The following is a 12,426-nucleotide window of genomic DNA, read 5'->3' as shown; positions in this document are numbered from 1 at the left end:
TTAGTAATGTTGATAGGCAACACCAAACGCTATAGAAGACTTTTTTAGGTAGCTAAAAACATTGCAATTTACTTTCATGAACTGAAAACACACTGAAAAAGTGACAGCTAAAGCTACGCCTATACTCTGTGAATCTCAAGTTACACCATGGTTACATTACCTATCCAACGTAAGGTGTACAGAACCCACATGTCACTCAGTGCAGCCATACCCTTAATTATGCATAACTTAAAGACTCAATAACACGTCAACATGTTACAGAAAAATTCAACCCCATACAGTTGTCATGAACTGAGAAATTAGCCATAGAGACAAAAATGTTTTTTGTACCAGGCTGTAAAAATGCTGTTTATTTCCTCTGTAAAGTTGAACATATTAATATAGGGGTCTATGGGGATTAACTCACTCTTGGAGCCAGCCTCAAGTGGTCATTAAAGGATCTGCACTTTTTGGCACTTCTGCCTTGGCTTCATTTTTCAGCCCCGAAGGTTATTGCTTGGTTTCTAAGCAGGTTTATGGACATTTATCCACATCTGTCTGAAACAGATTTTATGGCAAACTATTGAATTGTTGGGACATTTCATTCAGAACAACAAATGTCAACCTGATGGTGGTGCTGGAGATAAAGTCAGGAGAACACCAAAGTTGATTTACTCTCTGGGGAACATGAATGTTCGTACAATTTTTTATTTCAGTCAAACAATAATTGTTATGATATTTAAGTCTGAGGTTTTGTTTGCAGTCTTTGACCAACAAGATTCCAGCTCTAACTACAGATGAGCAGAAAGGGGACTTTTCAATAAACAAAGAGGATTCAGTGCTGTGTTTCTACAACACATGTCGCTATAAACACATGCTGGGCAGCAAAGTAAGAAAAGAAAAACCCGGATGTGAACTTTTAGGCCATGTTCAGTCATTACAGTCTGAAATGACACAACTGTAAGAGTCTAGACTGGATTGTTATGTTATTGATACCAAAATAATGATATTAGATCACATGAGAAGACGAGTATTTGCTGTCATAGTGCACAGCACACAGCTAATAGTGATGAGGATGACTGTGGGCAGATTTTAAACTATGATCATGCATTTTGGATGACTTTCTGAAATTAAATTTTGGTTCAACATTCTGTTTTGGGGATTGTTGTGGCCTGACATGCCTGATTTCATGGTAGCTTTTCTGAAAAAATTGCAATGCATGTTGTTATGTTTACAGGCATTTTTCCAATTGAGTTTGAGGGGCAAGTGACAATTGCAAAAATAGCTGTGATCCTGTCTTGGACTGCTAGCTTATCATTATGAACATTTAGTGTTTTCCACAGAATTAGAATCTATTTGTGATGGCTGGGGGTGTGGGGGTAGCCACAGCTGATCACTACAATGAAATGAGTTTTTACTTGTTTTGATGGTGACTGGTGATTGGACAAATTGCAAGGTCGCACGGAATTCACTGAGGTTGGCTGAATTTGTGTTAACTGTTGCGATCGCAACATCGCAACTTCCTGGCGGGGCTGTCTTAGGTAATTAACTTTGGATTAAAATGATGGAAAATCTCAGGACCCATGAGGGCCTCCAGACCTCAGTTTGAGTCTCACAACAATGAAGCCAACAAGTGCCAAAAACTGCAGTCCTCTAATGGCCACTTGCGTCTGCCAGTCAATCCCCATAGACCCCCGTGGTAAAATGCTCAACTTTACAGCAGAAATAAACATGTCAACAGCCTGGTACAAAACACAGTTTTGGTCCCTTTAGCTAATTTCAACATTCATGACAACTGTGCAGGGGAATGCATCTTTTTACAACTTACCCGTTTACATTTTATTAAGGCTTAGGGTTATGCATAATTAACGGCAGGCCGCACTGCGTGACAGGCTGTTTGCTGATAGTGTCCTTGGTTTCTCAGTCAGATCCACCCCTTATTCCTCCACAGCTCCAGCCTCTCGCCAAAATATTTTTAATTGATTTTTTTAAAACTTGATGGTGGCATAGACCTTACTTTTTACGTTGATATTGCAATTTTATTCTTATTTCTACATCCAGCAGTTTCAGAGCAGCATGATGATTCATTAGGAGTCTTTGGGTTTGTTTCCACCTGATGAATGTATGTCCAATAATCACTCTTTTAGCTCTGTTTTTGGTCTCCACCAGCTCCTGAGGGAAAAATCTGTCTCTTTAGCTGCCAAATGCTCCATTATGTTCACCAGCTGGACACTAAGTGTGTGGGTCTGTTGTTTGCTGCTAAGCAGGAGGTGTACTGTTGCTTTTACATATTTTTGTTTGAAGGGAAACTATGAGAGCAATGAGTGAGCCAGAACAATAAACTTGTGGGCCAGGCGGATAAAAACTGAGCTAAAACTCGCTTTGAAGCTCTATAAAGGTGAGAGGAGCTGCAGATTCAGCTGATAATTCTCCAGAGGTTCATCACTATAAGCACTGTCATTGTTATTATTAAAATATGCATTAAAGTCACTTGACTTTGATTCTCATACTGTATAGTCATGAATATTTTAAGTTAAAGAGAAATACTTTAAAGTAACAGTGAGCTGCTTTTACCTTTGCTCTCCTTCGAGGTGCAGCAGCCTCCTTCAGCTCCTCCACATTTCTCCCTAAGGGACGACACCTCCCTCTCCAGCCTTTCTAGTCGCTCCCGCAGGGCAGCAAAGTCCGCCTCGCAACCACAAGACCCAGCTCCTAAACCTGAACCTGATGGAACCAGTTTGATCTTATGAGTCAGGACTAGAGGAGAACCAGGAGTCAGGTCGATTTCTTTACCTAAGAGACGAACAGGCTGAATTAAAACTTGGAGGAAAAAGGAGACTGAACTTCAGATGTTCCTCCAACCCGACAGACTCATACCAGCACTGATTTGAGTTGTAAGAAAAATTACATTTGTTGACAATATTTTTCAGCAATGTCAAACAATATTAAAATCAGAATGATTAATAGTGTAAACAAAATGTGTTGTGTTGTGCAGGTTTTTACCTCCCTGGCTGACATCAGATGAATCCCCCTGATTGGCACAGCCCTCTGAGATCACCACCTGTAACAAGTACAATGTGAGAGGCATCATAAGTACTTCTTTGTGTTATGTTTGCTGCGTCCTAGCTCTGGGGCTACATCTTATACCTATCTCACCCCACAAAACTTCTCTTCAGTGCATTACCAGTCATTATGTATAAGTTTATATCAACAAATAGAAAATATTTATATTACTGCATTAATTAAGCACCCCACTGGTATGTAGTTCGGCTATGTGAGCTCAATACAATGTTGCAGAAATATCCCTAGCCAACAATCTGTCATTCTTTGAGGAGCAAGTAGCATTCATGTGGTGCCAGAATAATCTGAAAAATGTGTTTTTGATTATATGTAATTGCTCACCATATCAGTTTCCTTTACTGCTCGTTATCAACATGTTGTCAACAAATTTTGCTGGCCGATTAATTTCATCAGAAATTATTGCGTAATATTGTGTTTTTAAAACCATTTTTATTATTGTTGTAATTTTGCTGTTTTTAGACCATTTTTTAAACTTATGTAATGATAATAAAGGCATATTGATGCAAGTACACCCTTTTAAAGAGAAATAAATATTTAACGAGAATATTTAGGAATGCAAAAAAGAAATGTAAATATCTGAAATAACACGTAAAAATATCGAAATATATAAATAAATATACAAGAAAAACAGTCTCTCAGTCTCTCACTCTCAGGTGTGCAGTTAAGTCGGTCGTATTCGCTCTTTTTGTTGAGATGGTTTTAGAACAAACCCGGCACACCGGCTCGTCCAAATTACTGGGCTCCCCTCTGTCATTTGGTTTAAATCCAAAACACTCCCACACAGGGGCCGTGGCATTTGGTTTAGGAACAAGTTCCTTGTCTTTCTCTGTTTTTTTTTCCTTCTCCACCTCGTCTCCCCCTCACGAAGATCGCACTATGTGTGTGTAGCCCATAGCCCCGCCTCCCCCACAGAGACAAAGACACTCAGTGACAAGAGCTTTCCCTCCGTTCATTACGCTAATGAACCAACTCACCTGGCTGCCAGACGATGCATGGAAGTGAACGCTCTTGTCGTCCAGTCTCTTTGGTGGAGAGAGATGAGGAAAACAAACACGCCTGGATATGGCAATTAATTCCTTTTAATTTACCGTGCAAAACCGACTTATCGCATATCGCGACAGGCCTAATTATGATTGCCATCCTGTCCCAATCACGTGATGAATAGTGAAACTGATTCCCATCCCGTGGGACGTGACCCGTGGGACTCCCGAAAAAATGCCAGCCTCTAGTCTGGATGCTCAGGGTAACAAAATACAACACATGTAGCATCCATGTTGTTTCCACATTATAATTTAAAGCTCATGAACACACTGAAGTCAGAGGAACGACCATCTAAGGAGCACGTGAATGCACCATCAACCTTGGCTGGTGGAGTTTGATTTAAACACTTACATACCGGACACTAAAAAGAGTTGTTCAAAAAGATTAATTTGCTCATTTTCGCCATCACTAGTGGCAATTAAAAACTGAGCGGACAACTGAGGGAATACTAAGAGCTGTGACATTATCATCGGTTCAGTGCTAAAACGCCTCCTATAAACTGGCCTACCAGGGACACTGGAGCACTTCTACATCACTGCAGTAAGATAAGAAGTTAAACCACTGGAGGTAAGAGGGGGGGACATGTTAGTGGTCAGGGGCCATTTTATCATAATCATTTGATTTCTGATATAATATTCATAATTCTGAAATGGGCCCACTCGCTTTTGTGTTGGTCTAACACAAAACATACAACACACTTCATTAAAATGGACACAATCACAACATACAACATATATTCATGGCTCTCATCTACTGATCCACCCCCATTATTGCCATAAGCCCACAATACCTGCACATTAAAAAAAAAAGGGATGTATATGCCACAAGACACCTGGAGCATCAATATAATTTTAAAAAATAAAATAAAATAAAAAAAATAAAAAATAATAATAACTAGTTTTTAAAGTGGGGCAATGAGTATGTTCTTACGTTGATAGGTATTATTCCAATCAGAGGGAGCTTTAAATTTAAAGGCATATCTGCCAATTTCTTTGTTAGTTTTGGGAACTAAGAAATAAGGTTGCTTAGTATGTCTAAGTGAGTATGAGGAAATACATGGTGTCAGGTATTGTTTTAACGGGGAACTAAAACCCCTCTCTGGGCATTACTCCACCCACAGCTTGATTTTAAAAAATTCAGAAAAGATAGGCGGAGCTGGGGGGGGCGAGCGGCTGAGGAAGGGGGTGGAGTGAAGATTGTCCCTCCTGCAGGGAGAGGAGAGAGGGCTTTTCATTGTGCCCATGGTGGCACACGGGCAGAAGGGAAGCGGCCGGAGCTCAGCCGGTCCCCTTCTCCACACTTTGACTTATTTTATCCTACTTGGTTCTATTACTAGCTATTCTCTCTGCTCTACTACTCTCTCTGCTCTGATCCAACCTACTCTCTATCAGTTTGATAACTGCGGACAGAATGGTTTTATAGTAAGGGGAGGAGTAAAGGGAGGAGGGCAGGTTTAGCGTGGACGGTTAGTGACGTCATTCGCCCCGATAAAGAATCATTCGCCTCCAATGTAAATTCAAATGTAGTAACCAGGTTTCAAGCTGTAGAGGGCATGCCATACCACATTTTTAAAATAAAATGTAGAGTTTCAACAGTTTGCACTAAACTGTCAAGATTTTGAGCAGGATCAGTCAGTAACACTACTATACAACCAGAAACAATGATTATCAGCTGAAAAAAATGGTTTTAGGGTTTAGTTACTCTTTAAATGAGAAGGATCATTAAAGTGGATGCCTTTGAAAATGCACTGGAGCCAATGGTAGTGTGTTCGAGCTCGGTAACCAGTTGTAAATTTCATACATTGAGCAATAAGTGAAGCACTCCTTAAAGTCACAGATGCACCATTATTTTTCTCATTTGAAGAGGAGGAGCAGGTTTAGCTCAGTTTGGATTTTGTGAAGGAACATTTTAATGGCCTGAATCCTTTGATGGAAGTGGTCCCTAAATTCAGACAGATTTTATCTCTTCTTTAAATTCTGCCACTGGTAAATTCCACCAGTCCATCTATTCATCCAACCATCCACTGACTCACCTTGATGGAGTCCTGCTTGGCATCCCTCAGCGTCCTTTGACCTCTGACCTGTAACTCGTGGGAGGTTGATGTGGTTAGGAGGGCGGGTGCAGCCAGGAGGAGGATGAGGAGGAGGGAGGGGATGAAGGGAAACATCGCTGGGGTCAGAGCAGGAAAAATTCCTCCTCAGGTTGTTTAGGAAAAAGAAGGAAAGAAGGGAAAGATGCTGGACTGCTCAGGAAACTTGAGCTGATTGAAGCCGTTAGTTTGGTTGAATTAAAGCTGGTTGTTTCCAAAGATGAACAGATTAGTAGCACTTGAGCTGCAGGTGAAAGAGATCTCTGTCAACTGCTGTCACTTCAATCAGGTCCCACAGAGGTGATGACATTTACCGCTCCTTTTTCCCCCCGTCTCTCCTCTGTGCTCAAGGGATTTTTCCCTGTCTGGAACAAAGACAGAAACACACATTTAAACCCACCTTAAAGGTTCACTTTAGCTTAGCCAACTCCACTTTGGTCACAATTAGCAGAAGTGGGGCCATTAGCTGTTTACAAGCCTGTCAGTGCAGCGTGTCAGCCAATAAACCACAACGGAAAAAGTAATTTGGTCTGAAAGAGTAATTTGTGATGATGGATCAGACTAAGGGCTGATTATTTAGACTAATTGTCATGCTGTTATTGGTTAATTTATTTAATAAATGAAGAGTATTTCATGAAATGGATCCTTATGTCTTATTATTTAAGCTGCTTTAGGCCTTGCTGGCCTTGATTCAATTGATAAATCAAGCTAAAAATAAACTCATGTTTTATGAATACACTTTAAATATGTCAAAGTCAACATGTGTAAATCTACTAGTGTAATAACTACCTAAGAGTCTGTATATCAGTATACACTCACTGGCCACTTTACTAGGTACACCTTGCTAGTACCGGGGTGGACCCACTTTTGCCTTCAGAACTGCCTTAATTCTTCATGGCATAGATTCAACAAGGAGCTGGAAACATTCTCCAGAGATTTTGGTGTATGCCAAAGCGTGCCAAGAATATCCCACATTGTTACAAAACCACCACCAGCCTGAACCGTTGATACAAGGCAGGATGGATCCATGCTTTTATGTTGTTTACACCAAATTCTGACCGTACCATCTGAATGTGCCAGCAGAAATCAAGACTCATCAGACCAGGCAACGTTTTTCCAGTCTTCATTTTTCCAACCTTTATTTCCAATTTTGGTGAGCCTGTGTAAAATGTAGCCTCAGTTTCCTGTTCTTAGCTGACAGGAGTGGCACCCAGTGTGGTCTTCTGCTGCTGTAGCCCATCTGCTTCAAGGTTCGACATGTTGTTGGTTGAGAGATGGTCTTCTGCAGACCTCGGTTGTAACGAGTGGTTATTTGAGTTACTGCTGCCTTTCTATCATCTTGAACCAGTCTGGCCATTCTCCTCTGACCTCTGGCATCAACAAGACATTTTCACCCAGAGAACTGCTGCTCACTGGATATTTTCTCTTTTTCAGACCATCCTCTGTAAACACTAGAGATGGTTGTGTGTGAAAATCCCGGTAGATCAGCAGTTTCTGAAATACTCAGACCAGCCTGTCTGGCACCAACAACCATGCCACGTTCAAAGTTGCTTAAATCACCTTTCTTCCCTATTCTGATGCTCGGTTTGAACTTAAGCAGGTCGTCTTGACCATGTCTACATGCCTAAAGCCATTGGTTATTGGCATTAAAGAACAGCTAAACAAGTGTACCTAATAAAGTGGCCGGTAAGTGTAATTTACAAAGCTTCTTGCTCATGTCCTCTGGACACACCGTCTTGCAAACAATAATCTGTCCATTGTCAGTAATAAATCATAAATTGGTCGATTACATCAAGTTGACAAGCATGTAATCAGAGTTTTCAGCAATGGTCAAAATGAGGGGTCTTCAATTCTTTTTTTAGGGCAAGGACCCCTTATTGTAGCTGAAATTGAGATGGAGCAGAGACCCCATATATTGTATAGAACTGAGCTGCATATTAAACTGGGCCCAAAGTTACATGTACAGTGGCCTTAAGTGTATATATAACAAATATATAAGTGTATAAGTGTATATATTACATATATATATATATATATATATACAGTACAGGCCAAAAGTTTGGACACACCTTCTCATTCAATGCGTTTTCTTTATTTTCATGACTATTTACATTGTAGATTCTCACTGAAGGCATCAAAACTATGAATGAACACATGTGGAGTTATGTACTTAACAAAAAAAGGTGAAATAACTGAAAACATGTTTTATATTCTAGTTTCTTCAAAATAGCCACCCTTTGCTCTGATTACTGCTTTGCACACTCTTGGCATTCTCTCCATGAGCTTCAAGAGGTAGTCACCTGAAATGGTTTTCCAACAGTCTTGAAGGAGTTCCCAGAGGTGTTTAGCACTTGTTGGCCCCTTTGCCTTCACTCTGTGGTCCAGCTCACCCCAAACCATCTCGATTGGGTTCAGGTCCGGTGACTGTGGAGGCCAGGTCATCTGCCGCAGCACTCCATCACTCTCCTTCTTGGTCAAATAGCCCTTACACAGCCTGGAGGTGTGTTTGGGGTCATTGTCCTGTTGAAAAATAAATGATCGTCCAACTAAACGCAAACCGGATGGGATGGCATGTCGCTGCAGGATGCTGTGGTAGCCATGCTGGTTCAGTGTGCCTTCAATTTTGAATAAATCCCCAACAGTGTCACCAGCAAAACACCCCCACACCATCACACCTCCTCCTCCATGCTTCACAGTGGGAACCAGGCATGTGGAATCCATCCGTTCACCTTTTCTGCGTCTCACAAAGACACGGCGGTTGGAACCAAAGATCTCAAATTTGGACTCATCAGACCAAAGCACAGATTTCCACTGGTCTAATGTCCATTCCTTGTGTTTCTTGGCCCAAACAAATCTCTTCTGCTTGTTGCCTCTCCTTAGCAGTGGTTTCCTAGCAGCTATTTGACCATGAAGGCCTGATTGGCGCAGTCTCCTCTTAACAGTTGTTCTAGAGATGGGTCTGCTGCTAGAACTCTGTGTGGCATTCATCTGGTCTCTGATCTGAGCTGCTGTTAACTTGCGATTTCTGAGGCTGGTGACTCGGATGAACTTATCCTCAGAAGCAGAGGTGACTCTTGGTCTTCCTTTCCTGGGTCGGTCCTCATGTGTGCCAGTTTGGTTGTAGCGCTTGATGGTTTTTGCGACTCCACTTGGGGACACATTTAAAGTTTTTGCAATTTTCCGGACTGACTGACCTTCATTTCTTAAAGTAATGATGGCCACTCGTTTTTCTTTAGTTAGCTGATTGGTTCTTGCCATAATATGAATTTTAACAGTTGTCCAATAGGGCTGTCGGCTGTGTATTAACCTGACTTCTGCACAACACAACTGATGGTCCCAACGCCATTGATAAAGCAAGAAATTCCACTAATTAACCCTGATAAGGCACACCTGTGAAGTGGAAACCATTTCAGGTGACTACCTCTTGAAGCTCATGGAGAGAATGCCAAGAGTGTGCAAAGCAGTAATCAGAGCAAAGGGTGGCTATTTTGAAGAAACTAGAATATAAAACATGTTTTCAGTTATTTCACCTTTTTTTGTTAAGTACATAACTCCACGTGTGTTCATTCATAGTTTTGATGCCTTCAGTGAGAATCTACAATGTAAATAGTCATGAAAATAAAGAAAATGCATTGAATGAGAAGGTGTGTCCAAACTTTTGGCCTGTACTGTATATTTCTTTTGAAAAACAAAACAAAACAAAACAACATAAACGTATAACTCAAATTAAAATACCTAACAATAATTTGGCCGCCTCCCTGCATTAAAGCTGCAGTAGGTAGAAAGCCTAAAAATGGTTGACTTTTGAGTCTAATCTGAGTTAGGTTTCATTCGTCTCTGCCCTGAGCCCCTCCTACCAGACGAGCATGCGAGTATTTTATTCTACTTGGTTCTATTTCTCCCTCTCTGGGAGCCTCTCGAGCCCCTCACCGCGCAGCAGCCCTCCCCATCCCTCCCTCGCGGCCCCACACATACTCCCGAGCCTCAGCTCTCCCTCACCACGCAGCAGGCCGCCCCATCCCTCCCTCGCGGCCCCACACATACTCCCGAGCCTCAGCTCTCCCCTACCGCGCAGCAGCCCTCCCCATCCCTCCCTCGTGGCCCCACACATACTCCCGAGCCTCAGCTCTCCCTCACCACGCAGCAGCCCGCCCCATCCCTCCCTCACGGCCCCGCACATACTCCCGAGCCTCGGCTCTCCCTCACCGTGCAGCAGCCCGCCCCGCACATACCCCCGAGGCTCGGCTCTCCCTCTCCGCGAAGAGCCCTCGGCTCCGCTCCCACAGCCAACCCTTGTGCCCTCCGGCCGGGCCCGGCCCCACCTCACCCTTCCCCTCCCTCCTTGGCTCCGGGGAACCAAGTTCTGTCTTCCTTTTTTTGGGTTGTTTAGCCGTGTAGGCAGTTGTAGCCAATGCTGGAATAGCTATTTTACCTGGTGCACTGTTCGCCATTGCCGCTTGCTCTCCCCTTCTGCCAGCGGCACGGGAACGCACATATGCAGTAGAACAGCCAATAGGAATGCAGTGGTCTGAGCTGACCTTTGATTGGTTGATGCACATCGGCACGATACTGATTCTTTAGAGGCTGAACACAGAGCCATGGTGAGGTACAGAAACCTACTTAATTTACATTATGCTTAGAGGGAATTATAAAATTTTTTACTCAATTATACCAAAACAATGTTGTCTACTGGAGCTTTAACTCTGAGGACAATTTTTTTTATTTGTTTTCCCTTTGGTTTACTTGTCTCTTTTTCAAAATGTTAAATATGGTATGCTCACACTGAGGAAACACATAATGATAATTTTACACTGCACCAGAAACAAAGGGTAGGTTCCCCTGAATCATATGATGTACAACACTTGATAGTGACTGAGCTCTGAATTGGCAAAAATATAAAACTATATACTTGGTCTATGGGAGCTTTAGGGTGTTAAATTACTTAAAATGTTACTCTGTTTTATAGTCAAACAGTATTTATGGAAAACCCCACAAGAGACCAAGTTATTATTAGACTTCAGCCTATTGTCTGCAGGGAAAAGATAAGTATGATCACACTTGGAGTTTTCCCCTGATGCTTCCTCCAGCACACATCCAGTAGCTGAGAGAATCCACAAATATGAGTCCAACCCTGAATGATCTAACAAGCGTGTCTCCCCCGAGAGGTTCACAACCAAAGCTAGTTAATACTTCTACTGTGTGTCCTCCATCCAGCTCAAATCCACGTTCTGCAGCAGCAGGTTTGAATGTCCAAACCAGCTGCTCAGAGCTCCCAGAGCTGGACCCGAGTCCACAACAACACTGTGCTGCTCTGCTGGTGGAGAGGTGACACGTGATGAGCAATTGATTGAAAACACTGAAGAATTAATAAATATATGAATTACATGGAAGTCAGTCTGTAAATGTATTTCATTTTGTTAACTGAGTATTTTGTTTCTTAAAAGTTTTGTATGCATTTTTAATAAGTTATTATCCCAATGTTTCATGGACAGAATTGTATTTTCTTCTGCGTTTAAGAAACCCAAAGTGTTCTGCACACTGTTGATCATTTGTACTTAGGTTATTAACCAAAACACAGTCATTAACATCACTAAAAGTGTGCAGGATTCTTTTCTTATATATATGATAAATGGGGGAAAATAAATGGAAAGACCCCCTCCAGACATGTTTTAAGACATATTCAAATACCCAGCTTCTGATAATCTGTTTCCCCTCTTAAAGTTTGTTTAGCACATTTTTCTACTGGACACAAGAAGTCTACTGCAGCACGTTAATGTGCACTGAAGTCTCCTTCAACCTGATGCATCTCCTCTGTGAACCTGCCTCTGCTCACATTGAGTTTCCCTGTCTTGACCCTTGAAGAGTTCAGCTCACCATCTGCAGTTTAACACACACCTTTGTCTAGACCTCAGCCCATTAGTGAGCCGTCTCTACTGACTTCAGTGGGAACAATTAGCTTGTAAATACCTGCCAGTGACAGCTGCTCCAGCTGCTCCAGCTGCTCCTCTCAGAAAACACAGGAGGGCAATAGAAATCCCCTGAACGCAACATAAAGACTCCACACTTGTTCTTCACTTTTACTTGGTCTCACTGCTGCTGGTTTTCATTCCTCCTGTTCACACCGAGCTGCAGCAGCCAAAATAAACTCTTCCTGAGCAACATGCTCAAACACAAACTTGGCACTCGATACACAAACTTGGCTCTGGTTAATGCTGTGACAAGACTGTAAGTAAATG

The 12,426-nt window shown here is 42.1% G+C and overlaps 1 protein-coding gene across 3 annotated transcripts in view; it reads right to left on the bottom strand.

Annotated features, from left to right (window-relative positions):
- Positions 1–12,426, bottom strand: part of tnxbb (tenascin XBb) — a 109,235-nt gene that overhangs the window by 93,097 nt on the left and 3,712 nt on the right. For 2 of the 3 annotated variants that reach the window (XM_078176031.1, XM_033637131.2), the window contains exons 2-4: positions 6,134–6,555; positions 2,983–3,040; positions 2,554–2,772 (exon numbers count right to left, since the gene is read on the bottom strand). In XM_078176031.1, coding sequence (XP_078032157.1) covers positions 2,554–2,772; positions 2,983–3,040; positions 6,134–6,268 — 412 coding nt within the window. In that variant the 5' untranslated portion in view covers positions 6,269–6,555. Of the gene's footprint in view, positions 1–2,553; positions 2,773–2,982; positions 3,041–6,133; positions 6,556–12,157; positions 12,307–12,426 lie in introns of those variants that run through there. The other variant, XM_078176032.1, reaches the window with a different exon arrangement.

Source organism: Epinephelus lanceolatus, chromosome 16 (genome assembly GCF_041903045.1).
Source record: "Epinephelus lanceolatus isolate andai-2023 chromosome 16, ASM4190304v1, whole genome shotgun sequence".
NCBI classification, from domain to species: domain Eukaryota; kingdom Metazoa; phylum Chordata; class Actinopteri; order Perciformes; family Serranidae; genus Epinephelus; species Epinephelus lanceolatus.
This window is presented reverse-complemented; position numbering and strand designations above follow the sequence as displayed.